Below are 27,696 nucleotides of genomic sequence, written 5' to 3'. Positions count from 1 at the left end.
TTATTCAACTCCATCCTTCCCCACTTTGTTTAATGTATCTCCAGTTTTCTCTGGAAAAAGCTAAGGGACTGCTGGTCTGTTTGTTTTAACTTGCACAGCAAATAGCTAAAAGCCAACAGTGGAAGGAATCAGAAAAGCTATAAAGAGGACGATGGGACACAGAGGGTGTCCCAGCCAGCTCTCAATGTCCATCTTTTACAGTTTACAACAAGCCTACAAACCATTCCCTCCTTTACAGACCTCCTTGCTTCCACCTAAGCCAAGTGTTAAGGTAAGGAAGGACTCTATGGACACTCACCTCTATGTCACACCTGAACATCTGCTCATGCCAACTGAAGCTGTAAACTTGCAACGGCCCAGGTTGTGTGTGTTCAGCTCTGCGATGGTCACCAGATTGAGCAAAGACGAGATTGCTCCAGGTAGGAAGCCTGCAGGCCCCAGCTCAGCTCACAGACTTTCAGAGCACATGGCTCAGTGTAATCGCTGGGGAGTGTCCTTGGATCTGCCCAAGACACACCACCTCATCCCAGACCTAGTTAATTGGGCTCAGTAGTACACATTCCCTTCTATGTGACCTAACCCGTTGGGAAATAGATGTCAGCTGCCCTGCTCCAACCCCTACTTAGTCAAGATACTTGGGCTGTCCCAGATACCCTGAAGCCCATGCCCTAGCACTGTGGATGATGGAGTCAATAAAGCCAGAGACATTGCGCAATACTCTTCTCTCCCTCACTGTGACACAAAACTTTCTTGTGGTCATCTTTTGGAAGGGCTCTTCCTGCCCTTCTCGGTCTCTAGGCAATTTCACAACTGAGAAACCTGATCCTCCCCACATGGAGAAGTACCTAGCAACCTCCAGACTCTTCCCTGCAGCTAGAAGACTGACCCCAGGAAGGAATGCCTGGAGGCCACGCAGTCTTCATATAAACATCAAGGTTCCTTCTCACCTAACTCAACTCCTCAGCATCTGCTCTCTGCCAGCCTATTTAGCCAAATACTAAATTTTAATTTCAAAAGTCAGAGGAGGGCCGGGGAGATGGGTCCGAGGTGAAATGAAGCGCCTGTCATGCAAGTATGAACATCAGCCTTGGACACCAACGAACCTCCGCCAACACCAAGTGGAAGGTGCACTCACTAGCAATTCCAGTCTGACACACACACATACACATGCACACACACGCAAAGGCATACACACACCCACATACGTGCACCCACTCACACTTGCATCCATACATGCGAAAACATGTCTACACACATACACGCATACTACATGCATACACATGAAAAATTCATTGGCAATCTAGGGGCAGGGCTCAGTGATGGAGGGCTGTCTAGCCCTAGTGAGGCCCCGGGATCCCCCAGCACCAGAAAGAAGAGTGTAGCAGAGGAGATCAAAGGAAGTGGGAAGACCCTAGCCAGATGAAAATAACTCCCTGGAGAGCATATGATCTGGCTGAGACTTCTGCAAATCAGCTCCAAGTCACAGTCCCTACTAGAAATGCTTCATGGAAGAGATCTCCAGTTCCAAGCAACATCCAAAGGACAGGGGTATCCTTAAATCTCACTCTCTCAAGACAAATCCCCCCAACCAGCTAGCTCCCATTCCACTGGCAACTTTCCAAAAAGGGTGCCTGTGCTTCCCTACTGGATGCGCAGGAATCCACCTGTAGCTCGGAGCGTACTGCAAGCGGCCAGGCAAGGGCCAGTCTGGGGCCCCTTAAGCTATAAATGAGTTTCTGTACTGAAGTTGCAAGAGGCAAAACCAAAGCCTGTTTCTACTCCCTTAAAAACCAGAATCACCAACATGAAGAAAATATGGACTGATGATGCCTTGTAGCAAGGCTCTGGGTCTTTGCCCAGAAGACTTACAAAGAATCCAAGGGAACAGCTCCCTGCACTCGGGGGCAGAACCAATTTTGAAAAGCTAATTAGCCACAAAGTGCAAGGGCCCTGTGACAATTCAGAGACCAGCAAAATCAATTGGCCACTTGTAGCTAGAAGTAGAATGCAATTAGAAACTGTTTTTCTTGGTCAGGTTAATTTCCCTGATGGATCTAGCTTAGTCCAAATATACCTGTCCAGAGAAAGCTGTATACACAGCATAAGAGAATTCACTGTTCAGTAGAGAAAAAAAGAGTGTTGACTTGTGGAGGCCTTTGAAATGGAACTGTTCCTCCTATGTTCCCCTCCCCTCTCACATGCACCACACACATACACACACACACACACACACACACACACACACACACACACACACACACACCCTTTGGTTCTCAGTACCTCCTCCTGGACATACAGTATACTGTCCTTTAGTAATCTCAGTATAAAAATGCTAATTCCAGGTAAAAGACTATGCTAATGTAGGTCTCCATTTCCTCATATATACAATGGGCAGGCGAGCAAAGGTCTACTTGGGCTTCCTATCGGCATGGAGAACCCTGGGCCCTGCGTATGGCAAGCAAGCCCTCTACCACACAGCCATGCCTCCAGCTACTATGCCCATATCTACTTAATAAAACACTTCATGATGTGCTAAGTGATGGTGTTAAGCCTGGAATAGTGCCTCAAAACATGCCGGGCACCCTGTACCCGCACACAAATGTGAGGCCTTCCTTACATGGGATAAAAGGCATCGCCTCCAAGCTTCCTGTACCAACGTGGAAGGGAGCGTGCCTCTGAGGAATCCGGTATAAACAAGATCTCAGGAGAAAAACAAGCAGGCAGATAGGTGGGAGCTAAATGCTAATTAGGCATTTAAATCATCTTCACGCTCTGGAAACGGCACAGCAAATAAGAAAATGATGACGTCATCTACACTGAATTACCAGTTCTGGGGCACTGCTGATAATTATCATTACTAACTTGCTAGAAATAGGAGGCCAGCTCTCTCCCCTTTTCATCCTCTCTCAGGGCAGTAAGTAGCTCCACGGCTTTCTAAGTTTCCAACATTGTCCTCTAATTATTCCCAGTGGGAGTGACTCACGACTTCTCTCAATACAACTAAAACTGAAATTCTTTTTTGGTGGGGGGAGGGGCAGGGTTTCAAGGCAGGGTTTCTCTTTGTAGCTCTGGCTGTCCTGGAACTCACTCTGTAGACCAGGCTGGCCACAAATTTACAGAGATCTGCCTGCCTCTGCCACCTGAGTGCTGGGAGTACAGGTGTGCGCCACCAGCACCTAGCTGGAATGGAAATTCTTAGTTACTAAAAAGGGAATCCAATACATAGTACATACCGGGTAGCAAATGTTGTAAACATTTCTTCAGGTAACTGCTGATGCTTGAGTGTTCTGGTCCACGTGGCATGAGTCATCCCCAGCCCTTCCTCTGCTCCTCTACGGATGCGCTTCCGCCTCGGAGCTTACCCTTCCTCTACTTCCTGGACCACCTCGGGTCTGTTCCCTCACTACCTCCACATCTGTTACCATGGCAAGCTTCCTCCCACTAACCCAGGGCCGCACCCTATCGCCTGATAAACTTTCCCAACACGTTAGGGTGGGTTCCAGAGCCTGTCACACACGACCCTGCACACATGTCCAGCATCAGCCCTCGGCTTTGGGTGAACTGAGACACTCCTCCTTGGAGGGCATGGATCCAACAGCTCTTCCTTGAAGGAATATCCATGTTCCTTGTTTTCTACAGCCTTTCCTCTCCCTTTCCCTCGCCAGCAGTCGCCATGCCGACCCCTCTGTGCCACCTCCCCCTCACCAGCCAGCCCTACCACAACCACACGGGGATCCTTGCCGTTGCTCAGACATGTGAAGTGGCCTCCCACCTTGCGCTCAACAGCCAGTTCTCTCCTCTCCTTCGAACTCCGAGTCTGACCTCTCTTAAGGTCACCATCTGAAGTTGCCTGCCACACTCCCCAACACCTCGTCATCCCAGTTGCGCTTCTGGAGCGTATCACTTACTATTGCACTACCCAGTCTGTGCCACGTACACCCCCGTTTCACTGCAACTCACTACGAGCTCTGGAGTTTTTCTCGCCGACACATCCCAAGTGCCAAGAATAGCGCCTGGCATGGGGTAGGCACTTCAAACATCATTACTGAATAACTAACTGCTGCTCATTTCCCACCACTATCTCAAGACACGGAGAAACATTCTACTTTGATGTAAAGGTTTAGTCGTTGCCAAGCTCACCAAGGCTCCCCTAAAGTTGAGATGATGAATGAGTCTCTGCCGTAAAGCTTGCATTTACAACTTCAAGCAGCTCTGTGCCGTCTTCTGTGGATACAACCACAACTCATTTCAAAATCTTTATTTAATTTTTCAAAGTACATACATAAACTCAGAGGGAAACTGGGTTACCTTATGGACCCAGAGCCCTTGTCCGTGGGTGTTCCAAGATTAACTGGGCCCAGCTGACAGATGAAAAGCGGGTCATGTTCTTGAGTTCCTCACTGGGTTCTGAAGACCCTGTCGGACCTTTAGAGCAGGCTGGCTTCACGGCCACATCCAGCAGGCCCTCACATCACCGGATGCTACAGTCCTGGTTCTAGCCGTCTCACCCAGTTAGGCTGTCCGGTCATCGCTCCCACACTGTCCTGACACAATGTGAAGTGAGGAGCACACACTTTTCTCTACTGGCGCACTACAGTAAAAACTGTGATTTTTCTCACACGCTTGAACTTCCCCCGCCTCTTTTCATATAAATGAGCAGCAATCCAGGAATGGACCTGAGATCCCTAAGAGACCTGCCTGCAGGGGATCCCTGCAGCTCCTCCTTTCCCAGATCCCTGTGCAGAGGTCAAATCCTACACAGGACAGCTGAGCAGCACACTGTAAGGGATGAGGAACAGACTGGAGACTGATGTGACCCAGAAGTCAGAGACTCATACAAACACAAAACAAAACCTCATATCCACACAACTCTGTTTAATTTGTTTGTCTGCTTTTGTTTTGTTTTGTTTTTCGAGACAGGGTTTCTCTGTGTAGCTTTGCACCTTTCCTGGATCTCGCTCTGTAGACCAGGCTGGCCTCGAACTCACAGAGATCCGCCTGCCTCTGCCTCCCGAGTGCTGGGATTAAAGGCATGCGCCGCCGCCGCCGCCGCCACCACCACCTGAGTGCTGGGATTAAAGGCATGCGCCACCACCACCTGAGTGCTGGGATTAAAGGCATGTGCCACCACCGCCCGGCTCTATGTTTAATTTTAGATAATAAAAATGTAAATGTAAAGATATTTACATGAATGTGAAACTGGACTATTCCTAATTTAAAATGAATTAATGAGCACTTCTTACATTTCTATTTCAATTACTAAAGTGATGACTACTGCGAGGCATACCCCCATACAAACAGAAGCTCCTTAATGTCTAGAATGTTTCTGAAGTGCACACAGTGGTCTGAGAAGTGTGGCTGTTAGAGGCTAGCCAGTCTCCCAACTGCCCACCCACCACCCACTGCCTCCAAAAAGATCTTGGCAAAGGAGTCAGACGTCCTTGTTGGAAATGGATGGGCTTTTTTCAAAACAAGTTATCTCACTTCAGAATGTACATGCCAAACACAGTGAGATAAAGATGGAAGTCCCCAAAAATCAAAAACAAACAAAACAGAAGGTAGAAGAAGGAAAGAAAAAGAGGAGCTCTAGAAAAATAGATTCTATACGAAAATATTTTGTTTCGTGAGGCGTTAGTGTAAGAAATCTTTTTTTAAAGTACTCCTTTATTTACTACTTTTTTACTACTTTTTAAAAAGTATTTCCTTTATTTACTACTTTTTTTAAAGGTACTCCTTTATGCAGGCCTGGGTGTATGTGTGTATACCACAGGTACGTAGGAGCCTACTGAGGCCAGAAGGGGGCATCAGGTTCCCTGAAAGCAGAGTGACAGATGGTTATGAGCAGGTGTGTGGGTCATGGGAACTAAACTCAGTTCCTCTCCAAGAGCAGCCAGTGCTCTTGGCTGTGGGGCCATCTCTCTAGCACTTAACAAAGTAACTCCTTACCAGACATCTCTAAATGGACTTTAGGGGACCCATGATTCCCAAAGATGGTATCCAAAAAGGTGTGGTCCATAGGTTTATGTCAGAACAAGGACCAAGGTTTTTAGCTGGTTCTCAAAGCATCCAGGAAAAAGGTAAAGGCTTGTTTGGCTATAGGGCAAATTTCTAGCTCAGGTAATACACTCATTTCTGAGTCGTGTGAGCTAAGTGGTCAAACCAAATAAAATTTTTAAAATCAAAATGATTTTTCTAAAAACTTAAGAGACCCTTCTGATCTAATACTAGGCCCTTCAAGCCAGGCATGGTGGCGCAGGCCTTTAACCCCAGCACTCAGGAGGCAAAGGCAGGTGGATCTCTGTGAGTTCAAGGCCAACTTGGTCTACAAAGTGAGTTCCAGGACAGCCAGAACTGTTAAACAGAGAAATCCTGTCTTGGAAAAACAAACAAAAAACCTAAGCTCCTCATCCTAGTAAAACTATCAACTGTTATTTGTTGATCAAAGGAAACATCATTCTCGAATTTTCCTAGTTATCTAATGAGAACCAGTAGTACTAATTTCATTTTTAGCCAACAAGGCCCTTTTTCCTTGGACAGAATTGAGGATTTTAACCTTACTGTCTAAGGCTGTGGAAGGGAGTGCTCTTGAAGGAAGTGCAAACACCATGGAGTTCCAAGACCAGAATTTTTTGTTTTTTTTACTTTATTTTACATGCATTGGTGTGAGGGTGTCAGATCTCCTGGAACTGGAGTTACAGACAGTTGTGAGTGCCTAGGTACTGGGAATTGAACCCAGATCCTCTGGAAGAGCAGCCAGTGCTCCTAACCCCTGAGCCATCTCTCCAGCTTGAAGACCAGAATTTTGAGATCTTACACCTAAGCTCTTCAGGTCTCCCTCTGTGGTAGTTTGAATGAGAATGGCCCTCATAGGCTCATAGATTTGAATGATTGGTCACCAAGGAGTGGCACTATCTGAAAGGACTAGGAGGTGTGGCCTTGTTGAAGGAGGTGTGTCACTGGGGGTGGGCTTTGAGGTTTCAAAAGCCCATGCCAAGCCCAGAGGTACTCCCTCTTCCTGCTGCCTGCAGAAATGGATGTAGAGCTCTCAACTACTGTTCCAGCATGTGGTAGTTTGAATGTAATTGGCCCCCATAATCCCACAGGGAATAGCACTATTAGGAGGCGTGGCTTTGTTGGAGTGGGTGTGGCCTTATTGGAGGAAGTGTGTCACTGTGGGGGCGGGCTTTGAGGTTTCCTATGCTCAGGATACTGCCCAGTGTGTCAGTTGACTTCCTGTTGACTGTAAGATGTAGTAGTCTCAGCTCCAGCACCACTTCTGCCTGCACACCACCATGCTCCCCGCCACAACAATATCTGACTGAACCTCTGAAAACTCTAAGTTGAGCCCCCTCAATTAAATGTTTTCTTTATAAGAGTTGCCATGGTCATAGTGTCTCTTCACAGCAATGAAAACCCAAACCAAGACACAGGCCCATGTCTGCCTTTCTTCTGTTACGCTCCTCACCATGATGAAAATGAACGAAACTTCTGAAATTGTAAACCAGCCCCAAGTAAATGCTTCCCCTTGTAAGAGTTGTTGTGGTCATGGTGTCTCTTCAGAGCAACAGAACACTGACTAAGATACCCTTCTTCCCTGAAAGGCTATGGAGTCAGGTAAAGAGGGTCTGGGAGGTTCCTCCAAGGAGTTGGCATCTTGAAACCAGGCTGAAATGAATCCCTAAGGTCCAACAGAGCTCTCTACCTCTTCCTGTTCCCACTAGATACCAAGGTGCACAGACTCCCTGAGACGGCTGAGAGGTTGGCAACAGGCCATCACACCTCGGCCTAGACCTCCTCACACCTCTCTAGATTCTCTGGCTCCTTGCAACAGGCTTCATAGAGCCAAGTCACATTCTGTCACTTCCCCCTTGGGTGAATGAAGGTCTCCTTAAGTGTGTACAATGACTCCAAGCCAAACCTTCCCTCAGGCACTCCACAGACACGCTGAGCCTGACCAGATCACCAACGGCAGCGTCCCCTCTCTCCTACTCATCCTTTGAAAGCCTCAGAGCTACAGAAGTGGGACTCCAGAGCACGAAGCCACGCCTTGCCTTCCTAACTAAAGCCACTATTTAGTGGGCATCTCTTACTTTCGAGAGCCAATGTTCTAAGTTGTCCATTCCTTCCCTCCTAGAATGCTTGATCTCCCCGGGAGTGTCCTCTGGAAAGAACCCAGATTCATGAGTTTAAAAAACCAAAAGGCAGGAAGCAAAAACTCCCAACCCAGACTTGCTGACACCTTTGACTCTGCATGACCCTGGGCTACCCTCTCCTTAATCTGTTTCCAAAGAACTAGGAACTGAAGAGCCAAGTTCAGCCTGAAATCCAGCAAGCCGTCAATGAAATCCAAGGAGCAACCTACTCTGTACTGTTGCTGAAACCAATAACTAAACTCTGCTCCATTTGTTCTCAGTACAAGCTACATACAGCATGTGTACATGTACAAAACACACGTGCCCAGACGCGTGAATTAAACAAATAATTGTGTGCCAGATACCATGGCTCATCGTATGTGATACTTTCAAAGCTTACATGTGAACTCTACAGCTTGCCTGTTTCAGTAACAAATCCAACCACTGAGCACACAAAAAACAGGAAGAATGGCCAAAGCCTCTTTTTTTGATCATTTTCAAATCAAATGAAATTGGCCACATTATTTTGGATCCAGTATGTTTTCTCCGGGCTGAGAGGTCGCGCGCTCTTGGGCCAAATGTCTGCCAGGAACTTTTTCCGGTGGGAGTGAAATGGTTGACAAAACTCCATCACCAGGGCCGACCAGGAGACTGAGATCTATGATTCAAGCTTGCTACAGAGGTCCCTTGGGTCAGAAACTTTGAAAAGGAAAAGACGCATTCTTTTCAAGGAAGCTTCCACACCCACCATCTCTTAAAATACACTGTTTGGAACACAGTGGGCTCAAACTTAGACTAGGAAAATGTGGGTGGATGGATAGTGTTGTGCATAATTCTGGGGTTTGTTTCAAGTCATTAAAGATCCTTACTCAACATATAAAGTCAATACCAAAATAATACTTCCGTTCATTTTCTAGGCTCCACAGAAGGCTTCCAAGCACGGCACTCCTTTCGGCTCACCTAACACAGCCCTGCTGGAGGATGGTGTCACTCTCCCCGGAAGAAGTGACTTACCCGAGGACATCCAGCGGATAAGCAGACAAGCCAGCATGCAAATGGCCTTCTTAGGATTCCTAGCCCATAGCACTTTGCATTACATTAAGCAGTGCCTTTATGAGACACCACACTTAGATGATCTCACTTCTGTACATTAACTTGGGAAGTCAGCAAGCCAAGGGATGGCGATTTCATATTGCAGTCTCCCAGGGGAGCCCTCAGTGGAACTGATCTAGACGGGAGCATCGTCTCACTTTGCCCCTGTTCCATGGGTGGTTGGGATTTAAAGGCCTGAAACATGTGGGGCCAAGCCGAGGTCTGGCTGTCTCTGGTGTTACAACCATGGAGACAGAAATCCAGAATATAGCTGGGTAGCCCTCTCCAACCTTAGAGAGAAAGGTTGAATCATTCCAGGCAAAGGTGTTGTCTAGGTCAACATACCCTTTGCCAAGGCAGGCAGAGTATCTCTCTGAATCAGTCCTGTGATGTCAATTTGATTGGCAGACAATTTCAGGGGAGCCCTTCGGTGCTTTCCATGTGTCCCTTTAATAGGTCACCAGTCGATGACCTGTCAAACTGACCGTTCAGTAGTGAGCCTCACAGGATAGTTAGCGGGACCATCAGGTAGGATGTGAACCTGTCGTTTCTGCCATAATCTCACTTTTTTTATCATCTCAACTCAGAAAAAGAGAGGTTAGAATTCAGGCAGTACCTCTTAGATGCACAGTTCCTGTTCACCTTCTCAGATGACACATTCTGATTCTTCATCAACTCAAGATCTGGGCACAAACACCCAACTGCCCCAAGTCTTCAACCCACACAGTACCACTAACGATGCTCAGGGTTCTAATGGTGAACCAAATCCCCCCCACTGGCTGCTGCTTAAGTACCAGGCTTTATGACTCATGGATGATTTCACTCCATTTTCTCAAATTGTCCTATTATTACCCCTACTTGGTGTGTGCATATCCACAGTGCTGAGGATCTAACCCACAGCCTCTTGCAGCCAAGCAAGTTCTTTGCCACTGAGATCAAGTCCCCAGTCCCATGACCTTCACTTAGGCAGGTGAAGAAATCAAGGCTTTAAAGCAACTCCTAACTTGCCCAAAGTCAACCAGGTAGGGAGAGGTGAAGCCTTAGGACAATGGCTTTGGCGGCCTCAGCAAAATCCATCTTCAGGAAGAAACCCAGCCTCACACCAGGCCCACTACCACTGGCCCACCTTAAAAGTCACTCTGCCAGTGCCCAGTTGACCCAAACCAGGGCCAGGCCAGAGAGTGCAGCACTGCCCCCTACTGGGCAGGCCAGAGTACAGCAGCAGGTCACCATGCTACCCAATGTCTTTCAAAGCGAATGGATCAGATCCACTTTTGGATCAGAAGCGCAATCCACTGATCACTTCTCAACCTGGTCGGAATCCTGAACTCCCCCAAATCTGCCACAAGGAACAGCAGCATCGGGGAAGGACCAAAGCATGCAGGGCGGTCTGACAGTCACACAAGCTATCCTTGCCAGCCAAGTCAGTGGGCCCTCCTTCCACAGGTCACACACTTTTCGAGTCTTCTGCAAATCTGCTCAGACCCCTCCTCTCCCCTGCATTCAACTGCCAAGCGAGCAGCTGAGCATCTTTATGCCCACCCTTCAGGGGGACCTCTAACAGTCAGGGTTTGCCCCAGGTCAAACCATTTGGCTACACACTAGGCACTGGGAACCCACCCATGTTATTCCTCCTGCTAGACCTCCCTCCAGAGACAGGGCTGGCCGCATGGTCAGGAACAGGAAATTGAAATGGCTCCTGGTAAGACAGCAAGCCTGCCAACACCAGAGAGACGCCGACAAATGACCACTGAATCGAAAAGGCTCCTTTCAAGGAGCTGCCCCACGGTCATCTTCTTCTCCCCACCTGCTGCACCGTGGATATGAGCCCCAAGTGCCACAACCCACCATGCCCGCGTACCCACAGAGAGGACCGAGTGAGAAAGTCCCGTCGGGGAGGTGCTGTTGAGGGACTGAGGTGAGAGGCAGTTTCCCAATATGAACTTAACAGGGCTATTGCCATTCCTAGCACACCCTCCCGCCTCACCCCATACACACCCCTTAATCCCCACCCCTTCCCCACAGAACTGGAAGAGGGGCACAGCCAAAGCCATACCAGCTGCAGCAGCTGCCAGACAAACCCTGAAAAGCCCGATTTTAACGCGAGGAGCTGGGAAGAACAAAATCATGCGCTTTAAGAGCCATGCACCACTTCCAAAATACGGAAACAGATCTCAGAGGCTTTACCTGGGTTGTTTTTGCTCTTCTGCCTTGCATGCTCTTGCTAAGGCTAATTTGTGGGTTGGTGGCACCTTCGGAAAGACAGTGCGATTTCCTACAGGGAAGTGTGTTATAATTACTGTACGGAGGAGTCTCTTCAGCAGCAGCCGGTGGCATCTTACGCTTTGCGAGATCAGGAATATCAGACACCAAATTCCGACAGTAGCCTGAAAATCTGTTCCTGGGTCCTCCGTTCGCCTTCACCCCAGAGTTTTTCTGAGCGTACAAGTCACCCAGGGAGTTGGCTCGCTGACAGGTGCTGAGCTGTCTGGGGCTCGTCTCTGCCTCCATCCCCCGAGCCGCCTCACAATCCTTCTCTTCCGCGGAACCCAAGATTTCTTCGTTGCTTGTTAAGTGTTCTTGGCTCAGATCTGAGAGTGAGAATTCCAGGCTGTCCTCCCGCCAGATGTCTGCAGATTTGGAGCGTTTCTTCTTAAAGCTCGCCGTCTCCATGAACGTGGGCCCATTGGATGTATAGGGACGCTGCCTCCTGCCTCCCTCAGCCAAGTATGTGGCGTCATCCCCGTAAAGCCGGCTCTCCTCTGAGTCTGGCATGCTCTGCACAGAGGCGGCTGTGAGGACCATGCTGCCGTCTACGCTGGGGGTGACGGAGGAATCCGTGTAAGACACAGGTCTCAAGCCCATATCTACTCGATCCACCCAGATGGGGTCCCCGAAGTCGTCTAAGGCTCCTTCTTGGGAGAAAGGTTCCAAGCCATTCTCAGCCAGGGACTGGGGGATGCTGGGGGTGCTGCTAGACCGGGTGCTCACTTCCGAGTTCCTGTGGATCGCCTTCCCGGAGGAAGCATGCCGCGTCCTCCGTGTCTTGTGTGACAGTCGCAGGGAGCGGGATGTGTGTTTCCGCCCCAGGCTGGCATGCTTTTCTCCATAAAACTCGTGGTCTACATTTTGGCTTTCTGCGTTTCCCATGGTTTTATGGTCTGTACAGCAAAGGGGGAAGAGGGGGGGAAAAAAAGAGATAATTGAGTCTGTGTTCGAATGGGTATGAAGATCTCAGCAGTAAGGGCTTAGGGTCAGGCTGAGCAGACACGTTAACTATGGGGTTAGGTAAATAAAAGCACAGCTTCTGGGTGCTTTGGGTAAATATATGGACAAATATATCTCACCTGGCAACAGGTGAGATTAACCACTATCTATTGAGATAGTCCCCAGAGAGGTGAAACACACGTGGAAATCCAGGAGGGAGCTGTCTTTGCTCAGAGGGCAGATGCCCATGTTCAGAGGGCAGATGCCCGTGTTCAGAGGGCAGATGCCCGTGTTCAGAGGGCAGATGCCCGTGCTCAGTGGGCACATGCCCGTGCTCAGGGGGCACATGCCCATGGGACACCCTGAGTGTTGCTCCCATGCAGATGGCCACCCTGCTCACCTTATCGTTCTCCTGAAGTATCACAATGATATATTGGAAAGTCTGCTCTTACCAAACACTGAAAACTCAGGTACAAACCTGGGTGTCCATTAAAAGAGCAATTTTCTTTCTTCCTTTATGCCAGGGATTCTGTTTTCTTGTTTTTGCTTATATAGTTTTATCTGTTCCACTGTTTGGGGAGGGTTTTTTTCCCCCTGCTTTACTTGGATTCTAGCCACACCTCAAAAATCAATCAAAACTTGAAAGCCTCAAAATGCATATCTAATCATGTTTTTCCTAACAAATCAGAATCATGAAGAACATAGACTGCTGCCATCCACTTCACAGCCGCTCTGAAAACTTTGATCTGGGGGAGGAGGGGCATAGGAAGGGCAAAATGAAAACCCCGTTCGGCAGCTGACTAATGGATTTATTTCTGGGAGCAAATCCAACCTGTGAACATGAATCTGGTACAGAACGCCCCAAGACAGAAAACGCATACTGCGAAACCAGCGAACTCAGTCCAGCCTAGCGGGACCAACCGGGCTGACTCAACCCTCCCTTAACACATCCCTAGCCTCCATCTCTGACCTGATGACACAATGCCGTTGCAAAGGACATTTTTCATGGCTTCACAACTGTGACTCCATCTGGCCTCGATCCTTGCTCCAGGAGCCTCTCCCGTGCTCTTCCGAGCATAGACACTCAAGATAACACACACGAAAGGAAAAAAGGAAACAGGGCCTCCCTCGGCAAATCACGGCACTGGCTCTGCCAACCGCATGCAGAGCCACGTGTTCAAGAAACATCTGCTGAGCACCTACTGTATTCTAGAAGCCAGAGGTGAGCAGTGAATGACGCACACACCTTCCACTCTCCTGGAACTGAGCTGGCCAGGGAAGGTGCGCTGTAACAGGGAGAATACAAGGTGGCAAGAGGGACGGGAAATGAGGTTGATGATCACAGCCAACAAGACAGAAATGCATTAATGGAAGGTACCTTCCTGTCGGCTCAGAAATCACTACAGTCCCACTGTTGGCTCCAAGCAGTGGCTTCAGCTCTGACAAGCACATCTTTTTGTAAGACAATGTACGGCACACAGGAAAAACCTCCAGGTAACGTGCCACTGGGTTCAGAGGTAATCCATCCAGATACTAGATGCTCAACTATTCCTATACTATTCCTATACTAGAATATTCCCCACTCAGCCACACATCATGATTCTCAAAGGGGATCTTCTTTAGATTCCCCCCTTTTTACCAGCAGCAAGTACATCTCAAAGCAACAATGTTCACACTTCTCTGGTTGATGCCTTTAAGAAGCATAAGGAAAACCAAAAGCTTGATGGTCCATGTAAGACCACAATACATCCCTAAGTCTAGCACTTGCTACATGTTTTACAAGCATATGTAAACACAGATTTCACTAACACTAAAGGCCATGGCCAATTTCCTAGAACTCATGTTTTATTATTTTGTTGATTTTTGAGGTGTTAGGAATCCAATAGAGGATCTTGCTCATGTTAAGCACGTGTTCTTCATTCAGCTACATGCCAGCTCATACAGCTATTGATGGAGTTTGAACCCAGAGCCTCATGCATGTTACAATGAACTACAGCCCCAACCCCAGCTCCTAATTTTCCAAAACGCTAAATTAAGTATAAATTAAGATTCCTAGTGGAGCGTAGTGGGACATGACTTTAATTCCAGCACTTGGGAGGCATAGTCAGGTGGATCTCTAAGAGTCTGAGGCCAAGCCTGCTCTACAGAGCAAATTCTAGGATAGCCAAGGTTACATAGAGAAACCCTGTCTCGAAAAGCCATAAATAAAGATTCCTGTATGTTTTGTCAATAAACAGAAAACTAGGAACGAGTGTTGGCTGCAGCTTAATTTAAGACTCACATGGGTTGAAATTCAAAGGAGGAAAGAATTATAGTGAATGAACAGAATCGAAGAAAAGCTGGAACTGTCAATTCATGAATCACACTTGCCCTCCTGTATTAAACTGTCAAAAGTCTGCAAATATAAACGAGAGCTTTCTGGGCAGGTTTCTTTCAGCCCAGAGAAAACCAATCAACTTAAAAGCCCCAAGAGAGTGTTCCTAAAGGAAATGGCCCAACGTGCAAGAATTACAACAGCCCATGCATCAAGCTGACGGGTCTGCTGGATTAATAGCACTTTTAGTAGTAAGATGCTTTTCATGAGCCAAGGTAGGAAGGAAGCCATTTTTATCTTCGGGATAAGAACTCAGAGACAAATGCCAAATCTCCTAAATCCTACCAGGACAGATTCTCAGGGGATGACCTCAGCAGAGTCAGCACAAAGTATAAAGCAACAGAAGTTAAGAAAAATTAAGTTTCTAGGGGCTACAGAAGCACTCCTTAATTTGAAAGCTTCTCCCTGAAGGTCCCTGTAGGGCAGGTTGGGGAGTGGGGACGGGCTCTGTAAATAACATAAGGATAAAAAATTAAAATTGCTCACTACAGAGGAAACACAAGCCCTGCCCCAGGCGGGGACGCCCAGAGAGCTGGTAAGCCCCAGCCCTTCTCCCACCCAGGTAAAATGTCAGCTGCTGCCATCAGCTTCCTATTCCATCCCCCTTGCAACCTGTGATTGGTTTTTATTTCAAACATGGAAACCTGGTTTCCAGTGTGCGTGTGCGTGTGCGTGTGCGTGTGTGTGTGACAGAGACAGAGCGAGAGAGCGAGAGAGCGAGAGCGAGAGCGAGAGAGCGAGAGCGAGAGAGCGAGAGAGCGAGAGCGAGAGCGAGAGCGAGAGAGCGAGAGCGAGAGCGAGAGAGCGAGAGCGAGAGAGAGAGCGAGAGAGCGAGAGCGAGAGCGCGAGAGCGAGAGCGAGAGCGAGAGAGCGAGAGAGCGAGAGAGCGAGAGCGAGAGCGAGAGCGAGAGAGCGAGAGCGAGAGCGCGAGAGCGAGAGCGAGAGCGAGAGAGCGAGAGAGCGAGAGAGCGAGAGCGAGAGAGCGAGAGCGAGAGCGAGAGCGAGAGCGAGAGCGAGAGCGAGAGCGAGAGCGAGAGAGAGAGAGAGAGAGAACAGGCTTGTTAATTCAGGGCAGAAAGTGACTCTAAAAAAAATTCTCTACAAAAGACTAGAACCTCTGCACTCAGGCCAAAGAGTTAATAGATGCAGATGAAGTTCAATAAAAGCCAGAGATGAGCAGTTCTCCACATGGTTATCACGCAACCCCAAGTAAGGGGGAAGTCTTCAGGCAAGGAGGACAGACAGAACTGCATGGAAAGATGAGTAAAAGTACAGAAATCTAGATAGAAATAGATGCAGACCACCACCCCAAGACACAGGTTCAGCATCTCTAAATATGTCAATATGATGGCTGCCTCAAGCAGAAGACGCCACACCTTCCCCATACAACAGGCTATAGTCAAAACACAGACACCTTAAAAACAGTGTGTAAAGTCAGCTTCAGGCTGTGTGTGAGCGATGGATATGAAATATAAATGAAGCACACATTTACACTTAGGTCCCACCCCAAAATATCCCAAATACCCTAAAATCTCAAATCAGAAATACTTCCCGTCCCAAGCATTTTGGCTAAGAGAGACTGAGGCCTGCAGCAGACCTCGAGCTGGGAAATTTCACTAGCGTTGAGTTCAGTCATCTTTCATTTTCAGGGGCCCAGGCAGTGATATCCAGGAGGGAGTAGAAGCAGGAGACACAATTTTAGTATACGACCAGCTTTTACTATTTAAATCGTAGTGGTATTCGGCCTTCCTGGGCCTGCCTCAAGGCCCCTCCCTCATGCACTTCCTTCTGCCTGAAGCCCTCTTCCTGCTGTCTGTCTCCACAACTCCCTGACACCTGAAGCCACCATGTCATGTGCTGTCAGGAAGGCCTTCCCTTCCCCAAATTCCTTTAATTTGGAATATCAACCTCCCCTGCAGAACTCAACTCTTACCCTCTTACTTATTCCCCCCTTAATGTTTATCATAATATAGTTCACATAACATGGTGCCCAATATAGTTTATTTGATTCTGTCCTTTCCCACAAAAACCGAGTGCCAGGAAAGCTGAACATTTTACTTATTTTGTTTCCTCTTGTACTCTCCAAACCCAGAACAGAGCCTGAAAAAGACTGGGCACTCAATAAAAAGAAAACCAACAAACAAGTAAGTAAATACTGAATAACAAAATAGCCTTAATCTAGAAGCTGACAACTCACACAATAAAAGACAGACACGGAGGCTGGAGAGATGGCTCAGTGTTTAACAGCACCTGCTGTGCTTACAGAAGACCAGGGTTCGATTCCAAGACCCCACGCGGCATCTCACAATCATCTGTAACTCCAGAAGGCGGTGCTGCCCCCCTCTGGCCTCCATGGACACTGCATGCACGTGGTACACAGACATGCATGCAAGCCAAACACCCGTACACAGAAAACTAAAAATGAAAAGACAATCGGGACCACCAGGTCCCACACTGCCCTTGTCCGTGAACTGTAATTCTCCATCATGCTCCCCACTCTTGCCTCCATCCGGGGAATCCTGCCTGCACCTCCTCCTGTCTTCCTCCGTGGTTTGAAGCTGACAGACAGGAGCTTAGCAACAGGCTAAGCTGATAGCCTTCCCTGCCTGTAGTCGTGCTCACAGGGCAGAAGTGCTCAGGTCCAGGAAGACTCAGGCCAACGGAGGGGAGGACAGAACAGCATGATGGGGTGGGGTAACATTTCAAAGTGGTTAAGTGTGAACTCAGCAGGTTCAGAGACCCCAGGGGCGCTCTGGGGGCTGAGGGTCAAGGGCAGAAGAGGTAGAGCTTCTCCGTTCTCATTCTTAGCTAAATGGAAGACACAAGCTTCCCAGTGAGTAATTATCCTAAATGGGCCTTGAAGCTCCATCAAATTAGATACCCAAGGAAAGAGTTAGGAATTATCTCTAGGAAGGTTATCCAAATGCACAAACTTTCATTAAGGTGTTCCCCATGCACACCTGGAAGGAAGGATTGCTTCTGTAGGATTCCTTAGCTTACTAAATCTATTTGAAAAAAATGATACAGACACTGTATCCCATATTATCACTGGGACATACAGTGATAGGGATATTCCAAAGGACACACACACACACACACACACACACACACAGTGCCAAATCCCTGCTATCTTATCATACTTGTGAGCCGTGTAGCCAAGAGAGAAATAGGGAACCGACATACACTTTTAGTAAAATTTCCCATGACTCTGTAATTATTTTGAAATAAAAAATTTGAAGTAAATAAATTGAGCTTTAACTGAATGGATTAGTCTGGTTAAAAAATTAAATATAAAAATAAGAAATTTTTCTGAAGAAATACATTTAGAATCCTCCCAACCCTTTCTTTTTACAAAAAAAGAAAATCACCTAGAACATTCTACTACATCCCTAATAAATTAAAAAACAAGCAAACACCTAGTAGGCATCAGCTGGGAAAATGCTGCCAGGAAATGCAGAGACGATGTTCCAAAGTAAGGTTAAATGAAAGAGGGAGGGGGTGATTATCTGGGGGCAGAGCTTTTGTTTTACTAAGTAGTGAACAAAAATGAATCGTTAATATCTGCCATCAGTAAGGAGCAAAGCACTACCTCAGGCCATTAATCACCACTAAAATCTCCAAACCCAAAACAAACAGAAGCGAACAGGCTGAGGAAGAGCCCAGACTGGAAGAAGCCACTCAATAGAGCAGCGAGTTCCTCCTGTGTTTTTATTGATCCAACTTCTCTCCCAGGCTGGCACCAAGGCTAAGCTGTGAAGAAGCAACAAAACCAGTAGACGGATCCTGTGCTCCTGAGCAGAAGCAAGAATGGTCCCTGGAAGCCAGAGAGTGAGCAGGGACCTCAGAAAGTGAAGGATTGGAGACAAGTCTCCCCTAATATGTACAAACCCGTACATGTCTCGGATGTGCATGCCCGGGACTGACTCAAAACACCACAGCAAAGACTTAGGGCTGAGCAGCCCAAGTCTCAGACTGACCCTTGTGGTCACAAATGTAGCACAAGCCTCAAGCAAAGGCATTGGACAATAGGCCTTCATGGAAGCCCGCAACAACCAAGAGCCTTCGATCTAAACCCTAAATCCAGCCAGCGACTTTCAGATTCCCTGCTAGAGTAACAGCCACCACAAAATCCACGCCCATCGGGTGATTTTCAGCAAGACCCAGAACCTCACAACATGATGCTCAAATCCCCTTGTAGCATTCCAAAGAACTAGGAAAATGTAACCAGCTTCCAGGGGCAAAATCCAACAGATGCCAAATGTCCACTGCCCCAGACAGTGGGATAACGACACAAGGGACTTTAAACTAGCTATCTCCTCAAGTAAAGGTAAACATGCTTGAAACACATGAAAAACAACTGCTAGGCCAGGTGTGACGGCACAGGCCTTTAATCTCTGCACTTGGGAGGAAGAGGCAGGAGGATTGCCAAGTTTGAGACCAGCCTGGTCTGCTGTGGGATGGTCTGTATGTCAAGTGTGTTGCTGATTGGCCAGTGGCCAGGCAGGAAGTATAGGCGGGACAAGGAGGAGAATAAAGCTGGGAAGCGGAAGGCTGAGTCAGAGACACTGCCAGCCGCCGCCATGATGACAAACAGCATGTGAAGATGCCAGTAAGCCACGAGCCACGTGGCAAGGTATAGATTTATAGAAATAGATTAATTTAAGCTATAAGAACAGTTAGCAAGAAGCCTGCCATGGCCATAGAGTTTGTAAGCAATATATGTCTCTGTGTTTACTTGGTCGGGTCTGAGTGGATGTGGGACTGGCAGGTGAGAAAGATTTGTCCTGACTGTGGGCCAGGCAGGAAAACTCTAGCTACATTGGTCTATAGAACAAGTTCAAGGACAGCCAGGGCTACACAGAGAAACCCTATCTCAAAAGAAAAGGAAGGGAGGGAGGGAGGAGGGATGGGGTGGGGGAGAGAAAACAAGAAAACACAACTGCTTGCTACATGAGGTCATCATGAACAACAATGACTTGCTCAGAAAAACAGAACACATTTTTAAAGTTATTGATTTTTAATTTATTTTCTGTTCCTGAGTGTTTTACCTACAGAGGTCAGAAGAGGGCATCTGATCCTCTGCAATTGGAGTCACAGGCTCACAGATAGTTGTCAGCCACCATGTCGGTGCTGGGGATTGAACCTGGGTCCTCTGGAAGAGCAGATGTGCTCTTAACCACTGGGACATCTCACCAGCCCCCCCAAACATATTTTTTTTAAAAGTATTATATAAAACTTGGGGTCACACACACACACACACACACACACACACACAAGGCTGCCTACCCCAGCCACCTTTTCCTCAAGTTGCTTGGAAGCACATTAGCCCTCTGAAAAACATAACCTCCTACAGAGAATTTAAGCTTGGGAAAATCTAAGCTATCATTAATATTGGAGGAAGTGGCGAGCCTTGTATGATCTAAAATTTATTGTAAAATCATATTACATTTTTAGATCACTGTTTCTTCTCAGAACTCTAAGAAATAACATTCCAGTTTGGTCAAAGTCCTGGGCAGAGAGAACAAAGAAAACTAGTCCAGTAAGTGCAGGTGATGGGAGAAAGAGGTGAAGGGAGAAGAAGGATACAGGAGAGTATGCGAATAACCACACCCCTTGAGCACGAAGGAGATTATAGTAATATTTTTATGGCTTATGATGTCTCACTCCCTATTGACACCAGGGCTTTCTGTGGCAGACAGTAGGATGTTCTGTCCCAGTGAACAAAACCCAGACAGTAGATTGGCTGGGCCTAGGGGGCCCTAGCTAGGAGTCAACAACCAAAACCACAATCCCACCATTAACACTAAACGTCTCTGCAACAAGACTCCTCTTACCCACAGATGAAAACTTCTATTGGAGATGACATCTAAGCCACACTCCAGAGAAAGGTAAATTTCCTCAGGACTCTCACACACAGGGAGATGTGTGAAGGAGCCCCTGGGCAGAGCACTCACAGAGCACATCAGTTTTCACCACAGCTGGTTGCTTTTCTGTAGAGGATGGTGGGAATGAGCCAGGGTCTTGCACGAAGCTAAGCAAGTGCTCTACCTCTGGGCTACATCCCTAACCACCAAATTCATTTTGTTAAAACATTTATTTTATTTTTATTTGTGTGCACACGCGCGCGCACATGCTCGCTCTCATATGAGCATGAAGGTACCAGCAGAGACTGAAGGAGGTCCCCAGATGCCCTAGAGCTGGAGCTACAGGTTGTTTTAAGTCACTTGACATGGATGCCAGAAACCAAAACTTGGAACTTTAGAAGAGCAGCAAGTGCTGCTAAGAGCTGAGTCATTTCTCCAGCCACTACATTTCATTTTTTTTTTTTAAAGGAAAGACAAATAAATAAAACATTAAGAAGTCAATGATTTTTTTTTTTCAATTTAAAAGAGTAAAGATGTCACATTACACAGACAGCTACAACAAAATGTAAACTCTGAACAGATGGCTTGGATCTAAGTATCTAAGATAAGGAAAATTCTACCTAGCTTGGATCTATGTATACCTCTCTATTTCTGATTCATGGCACTCTGACCTCATCAAATTGTATCTGTGGCCAGGTTATTTATTTCCACACAGTCCTTCCGTTGAGTGTATCTTCCTGTGGTAGTGGCCATCATCCACTTGCCTGGGCATTATGCACCTTCTCTTTACAGAAATCTCAGTCCTGTTCATCACTAAGATAGCCTCAAAGCAAGAGCCCTTCAAAATCTATACAGCATGAGATTGCAAGGTCTATAATTCCCATTAGATGAATCCTACTCGTATCATTGAAGTCAAAAGTTAAACCGCACACACCAGGCTTCACTTCTGTGGATGAAGGCAGCGTGAACCCCAACCAGAAGCTAGCTAACAATGGCTGTGAGTTATAATTATTAGTATCACTTTCCACTCCCCCCGAGGTATCTAAAATTTTTATTAAAATAAATGCAGCGATTACCCTGCCGTGACTGGAAAACAGACCTCCGAGGCCGAAGTGGAAAGGATGAGATGTATTTATTTCAAAGTTAAATTTGAAGTGAAAATCACAAGACAACAGATTGCAAATTTAAAATTAGATTCTGGTGGGAGGTCTTGGTTTCGAGCCTGTTTTCTCCCTACTGGATGCTGTGCCTGAAGACGGAGGGGGAAAGAGCTAAGATTAAACTGAGGCGAAGCTCTGAAAGTTTTTGCTAATTCGTTACAACGCACGGACAGAGATTTTGCCAAGTCACACACAAATACCCCGAACCCAAGAGACTAAACACGTTTTACAGCAAATAAGCAATCATCTTTGACTTAGAAGATTATTATTTTGACTGTATTTATCTTTGCTCTTTAAAGACAACCCAAGGAGAAATACACCATTGTTTGAGGCTGGGTTTGGGAACCAAGTCTGCTTTCATTTTTTTTTTTTTTTCACAAACATAATCCAACATAAAGCTGGTGAAACTCAGAGATAAAAGACCCCGAGGGCAATTCACAGGAAAGGAAAAGGCTTCATAGGTGCCTACTTGATCTTTCCATTTCGTTTCTGGGTTAACGCTAATGCTTTCAATTGTCAGATGGGTGCAGCTCTAATCCAAAGAAGGGACTCCGAATTCCTTTCCCACCATGTATATACAGCACAGTCAGTTCAATGACTGCAGTCTGGTGTATCCGTCCCACCATCTTTGCAGCACTTCTAACCAGTCACAGAGAGGCTTAAATGACACGCACAAACCTACCTTAAAAGGCAACAGTGGTGCCCAGCCCAACTGGCCCCAAGAGCGCTGTGGCATTTAGATACTGAGGCTGGTAATGATGTCAGTGGCTGGAGTTGAGGCGTGTGTCAGCACCTGCCCCACAGGGTGCCATCAGGGTCTCACCTGAGTCTAGGAGAATGAGCCCAAAACCTGGAGGAGATAGAAAACCAGAAAGGCAATGGTCAGGCAGAGGACACAGCATAAGCATCGATTCGCTGCTATCAACTTTATGTGAAATATGATGCCCTTGCATAAAGCGATGCGACGCTTAGCTACAGGTACAGGTATACGAGGACAGGTTCCGTCCAGCGTATCTGCACCGATGGCCACGGAGAGCCCTGCAAACTCACGTTTTAACCTGGCTATGGATTCAGCTATTGGCTGACAGCAGCAGGTTCCTGCGGGAGACTGTTCATCCTCTTCTCTTAATCGTCCAAGGGTTTTAACAGGACGGCAAGGGAGCCTCAGTGTTCTCACAGAGGCACTTCGCTGATAAAGAGACTTGAAGAAAATGGAGGGGGGCCCATACCCTAATTCCACAAACTTTCCTGCCCTCCGTGTTTCCTTCGGGTGGCAAACATCACACTCTGAGAAAGCTCATGAGGAAGATATTTGGGTAAAGTATTTGGGTAAAATGTATAAACAGTTATTTAGCAAAATAACTAACAATAACACTAAGAAGAATACATCAACAAGGTCGGCTCCAACAACGACAGGGCTAATGGGCCCCTCCTTTTTCACACTTGAAGCTGATTTTCTGAGGTGAAACTGCAAATACTAAGGCCAGCAAAAAGGCCTGGAGGGTCTCTCCGAGAGGCTGCATCTGACCCCTCTCCAATCAGACATCCCTCTGTGGGCCACCGCCACCGCCGCCACCCGCTGCTGGTGGGAGCCTGAGATGGCAGCCACTGGGAGCGGGAACACCGAGAGAACTGCCTCGAGTGTGGAAAGGAACCCCGCAAAGGCACGAAGTAAGTAACTATACACGTCCACACAGACTAGAACAGTGAGTTTGGTTTCTCCTTTATCTTGGAAAACGTGCTGTTTAGCCATGAAGCCCCGTGACTCACACTGGCAGGGGAAGGAACAGAAGCCCTAGCCATACCCCGTTATTAACCCACAATGTGTGTGCCCTTTCCACGACGGCCCCCACTGCCATCCTGTTCGTCCCCTCTTGCTAGGCACCCCCCCCCCTTCTACTGCTCTCTGCAAATTCCCCAAATTTCAAAGCTGTTCCTGAACGGCTGAGGAACTGGCAGATATTAATAAGCGACAACCCATTTATATTGAAATGGACTCATTACCGTACCAGCTGCCAATAATTTGCGAGGCTCGATCCTCGCTGGCAGGGCAGCCTGCGAGCTGCGGGCCCTTCCACCTGCACCACGGAGGCTGATAACGCAGTTTTCAGCCTTAAAAACAAATTATCCTATCTACCAGAATTACAATGTTCTCTATCTATATTCTTCTAGACCCGAACAAAAGAACTGGTTGAAAGGATAAAAGTATAGGACGTTATTCAAAGGGGAAAACAACGCCGAGTCTGTTTGGTATATTTTTTTCCTCCTGGTTTGGGGAGGGGAAAAAAAATGTATCCATAACCTTGTCTGTGGGATTGAAACATGAGGTAGCCTAAGAAGAAGGCACGTTTGTTCTTTTGGAATCAGCAGATATGCTGGAGTACAACGTGCCAACAAGCACTCGTTGTGGCTGTAGTGAGCAGATACCACGATGACCTTGTGGACGTGTGCCAGGGTGCCTTGAGAAACATCGGCATCCTGGGTTTTCCTCAAGACTCACAGAGAGTTCTAGATAATCAGAAGGCAACTACGCACCAAGCTCGGGGATGGGAGTTTGAGCCTGGGGAGACGCTGTACACATTCGTCGTCGCAACTTGGCTTTGCGAATTGAAAATTCACTTGCAGAATGATTAGGGACAGAGTGTTAATCCACCATCTAAAACTGGGGATAATAAAAGTTCCAAACTCTTGTTGTTGTTATGAGCACTAAATGAGACCATCTATGTTACATAACCCACTGCCCGCCTAGGCAGTGATGAGTTCTGTTGAATACGAACTATCCTTGCCAGGACTGTTTGTTTGTAGGCCGTAAGGAGCACACCGGGGGATGGGCTGCCATAACAGGCGCTAGCATGTCACCAGATTCACTGAAACCGAATCTTACAAGTAGAATGAAGTCCATCCCTTACGTTTGTTCTGGAACAATCTGGGGACCAGATTAACCCAGCGGGGGCACTCTCAGCTTGCCCAAGCTCCGGTGCACACACAAGGCAGGCTGACAAGGGCCAGCAGCTCCAGCCGACTTTCTTATGTTCATGCAGGCGACCACTCCGAAGCACTGAGGTTTTCAGTCTCACCGTGACTCACCCTCATGGACACTTTCCCTGCCGGGCACCAAATGAGCAGTTTGCAGAGGGGAGTGTGTACGGGGCAGCAGGAAAGGCGGCACACAGGGCTGAATCCAACTGCCCTAGTCCCATGGAATGAGGAAGACAGAGCTGACATCTCAGCAGGTGTGTGGTGTCTCAGCTGGATGCTGCACTGCGCTGGGGCTAGACGGAGGGGATTGTTTGGTTTTGTGTTGCTTTGCAAGTTCCAAGAACCTATGTGGACAAAGAAGGGTACTTACTGTACTTGTCTTCAAAGTACCTAGCTTCAATGACAAGACTCAGCCACTAAATTCTACCTAAGTGTGTTAATTCTTCCTTTACACCTTTTCCATAACCCCAAAAATCTGTAACTAGTCAATTGTTGAGAACCAGAAAGTTTTCTTTCGCTCAAAATCTAAAAGTGGGGAAAGGGGTAAGGCAGGGTCAAAATTCTGAACATTTCTCTCATATACAATAAATGCCAAGAAAATTTAGGTTTTAACGTTCATATTAGCTCCCAAATCAGAATGCACCGGATGGATGGGTAGCTCAATCAATTGATCTAGGGCACTAGAACTTGTTTAATGATTTAAAAAATCGAGAGTAAAGAAAATTCATCAGTTTTTTCACTTATTTTTTGAATCGTTACTTAAAGACTTGGACTGACTTCCATACAGAAATAATTTAAAAATAAAGGGGCCTGCAAGATGGCCCAGCAAGTAAAGGCTCCTGCCACCAAGCCAGAAGATCTGAGCTTGATTACAGGGGATGTCACAGCAGAAGGAGAAAACCCGCTTCCCACAAGTTGTCCTGTGACTTCCACACATGTGCCATGATGAGCTCAACATTGTGTGTGTGTGTGTGTGTGTGTGTGTGTGTGTGTGTCCATCTGTCTGTGCACATATTCCCACACATACAAATAAAATTAAATTAAAAATAAAAACAATAAAGATGATCACTACTGGAAAAAGAAACAAAGTGGGGGTGAGGGTGTGACAGTGTACATCCACTGAGCTACACATCCAGCTTATTGTCACAGGGACCCTGGTTACAGCCAACAACTGTAACGTTGTCCCTACAACAGGACATCTGTAAAACCCACAATGTCCACGTCAGTCTCTCAGGACAACACATGTCCAACTACAGGAACTCCAGCCTTCCTCATGGGCTCAGTAACAAATTTTATATATATATATATATTTCTTTAGTCTGACAACTGATTGGGGAAATAAATACAAGCCTTACATTCTGAAAGAGCAGTTTGGGATAGATACAACAGAACACTGGAGAACGTACTGGCTGTCGTTTCCCGGGAGGCTATCCCTGGACAGTGTTTCCTATCCAACGTGCTGGATGAGGACTGAGGGGTTAGGTCGTGTTTGTAAGAGCTGAGACTACAGTGAGGAGTCACACACAAGGATGAGTGCCCACCTGCTTCTCAGGTGAACCCTATAACCACCAAGAGCTCTGGGCTGGATCAAAAGTCTTAGCACAAAAATCAATTATCTCTCATACAGATGAATGAGCATGATATGGATCCCAACTCTTATTCCATAAAACAAGAATAAAATGATTTTGAGCTCAGCCAGTTTTTTAAGGAAAGTATCAACAGATCCTTTAACCAGCCAAATGAAAATCCCCACAATTTCCATGTCCACCCCATAGCCCTAGTTCTGAGCAATGTGGTTTCCTATTACAGCTAAATGCACCCCCAAGGTAACGAAGCAAGGGGTAGATTCACAGAATCACCACTTGTTGGGGTGCAGGCTACAAGTTGGGAACCATCTACTAAAAAAAAAATTATAATTTTGGAGTAGTGAATCTCTGGCAATACTTAACAAACAGGTCCCGCTGGGACAGACATTACCATACTCAGGAGTAAAGAAAGTCTATTTCAAACTGAAGTCGTCTGTCCTACCCTTACCTAGGAGGAGCTGCCGTTTATGGAAAGCATACTCTCTGGCTTGCACTTGTGTTGATGGCTTTGGGCCAAAATACTCTGACTCTAAATTTCCTGAACGTCTTCAGGCTTATCATCTCGCAGCGACACTCGGATGCCTCCAGCTGGGGACCGCCAAGGCACGGAGACACCATCGCCACTGCAGAGCTTCCTACTGGTGTCATTTGAGGGGACTTGGAAACCACCAGTCCTACGGGGATCTGCTCCACAGCTGGTGAGCTGAGCTCCCACATAGCCCCGCAGCCTGATGCTAAGATTGGCTCCGATGAGGCCCAGCTTGCTAAAGTGGTTTTGTGAACCTTTTCGGGACACAGTAGGTCAGTGACATGAATTTAAAAAAAAAAAAATTTTTTTCTACACTCCAAGCATCATCATCTCTGTCATTTGTAAAAGCTGTAAAGCAACTGCCCACTGGAGGATCCCACACAGCATCCGAGCATAACGGTCCTTTGAGGCCAGAACACAGCTTTGGGCTCTTGGTCCTGACACTGTTTTCTTCAAGTTACAATTTCATCAAGGAGCACGACCATGATATTGTGTGAGAAAATGGAATCTTGTATTCCTACCTCCCGAAAAGAATGGAAAAGGAGCCAACTGTAATTAACATCTGATGCGGCAACCTTGTCCTTCACTGTCTCACTGCCTAACTGTCAGGGTGTTCCCAGTGACAGAAAAGGATTGCCTCAGAGCCCGTGAGAACAAAGTAGGTAGGAGAGGACGGGATTCAGATAGAAGCGCTTTCAAACCTCCTCGAAAACATAACAGTTTAATCCTTACAACCGCATGCCAGAATAAGGCTTGCGTCATCATCTCAGTTC

The 27,696-nt window shown here is 47.1% G+C and overlaps 1 protein-coding gene across 1 annotated transcript in view; it reads right to left on the bottom strand.

Annotated features, from left to right (window-relative positions):
- The window catches only part of Tiam1 (TIAM Rac1 associated GEF 1), a 292,115-nt gene that overhangs the window by 113,003 nt on the left and 151,416 nt on the right, over window positions 1-27,696 (bottom strand). The window contains exons 3-4 of the mRNA XM_059276856.1: window positions 22,512-22,679; window positions 11,412-12,385 (exon numbers count right to left, since the gene is read on the bottom strand). Of these exons, the coding sequence (XP_059132839.1) occupies window positions 11,412-12,374 (963 nt within the window). The 5' untranslated portion in view covers window positions 12,375-12,385; window positions 22,512-22,679. The remainder of the gene's footprint in view (window positions 1-11,411; window positions 12,386-22,511; window positions 22,680-27,696) is intronic.

Source organism: Peromyscus eremicus, chromosome 12 (genome assembly GCF_949786415.1).
Source record: "Peromyscus eremicus chromosome 12, PerEre_H2_v1, whole genome shotgun sequence".
In the NCBI taxonomy this organism is placed as follows: Eukaryota; Metazoa; Chordata; class Mammalia; order Rodentia; family Cricetidae; genus Peromyscus; species Peromyscus eremicus.
This window is presented reverse-complemented; position numbering and strand designations above follow the sequence as displayed.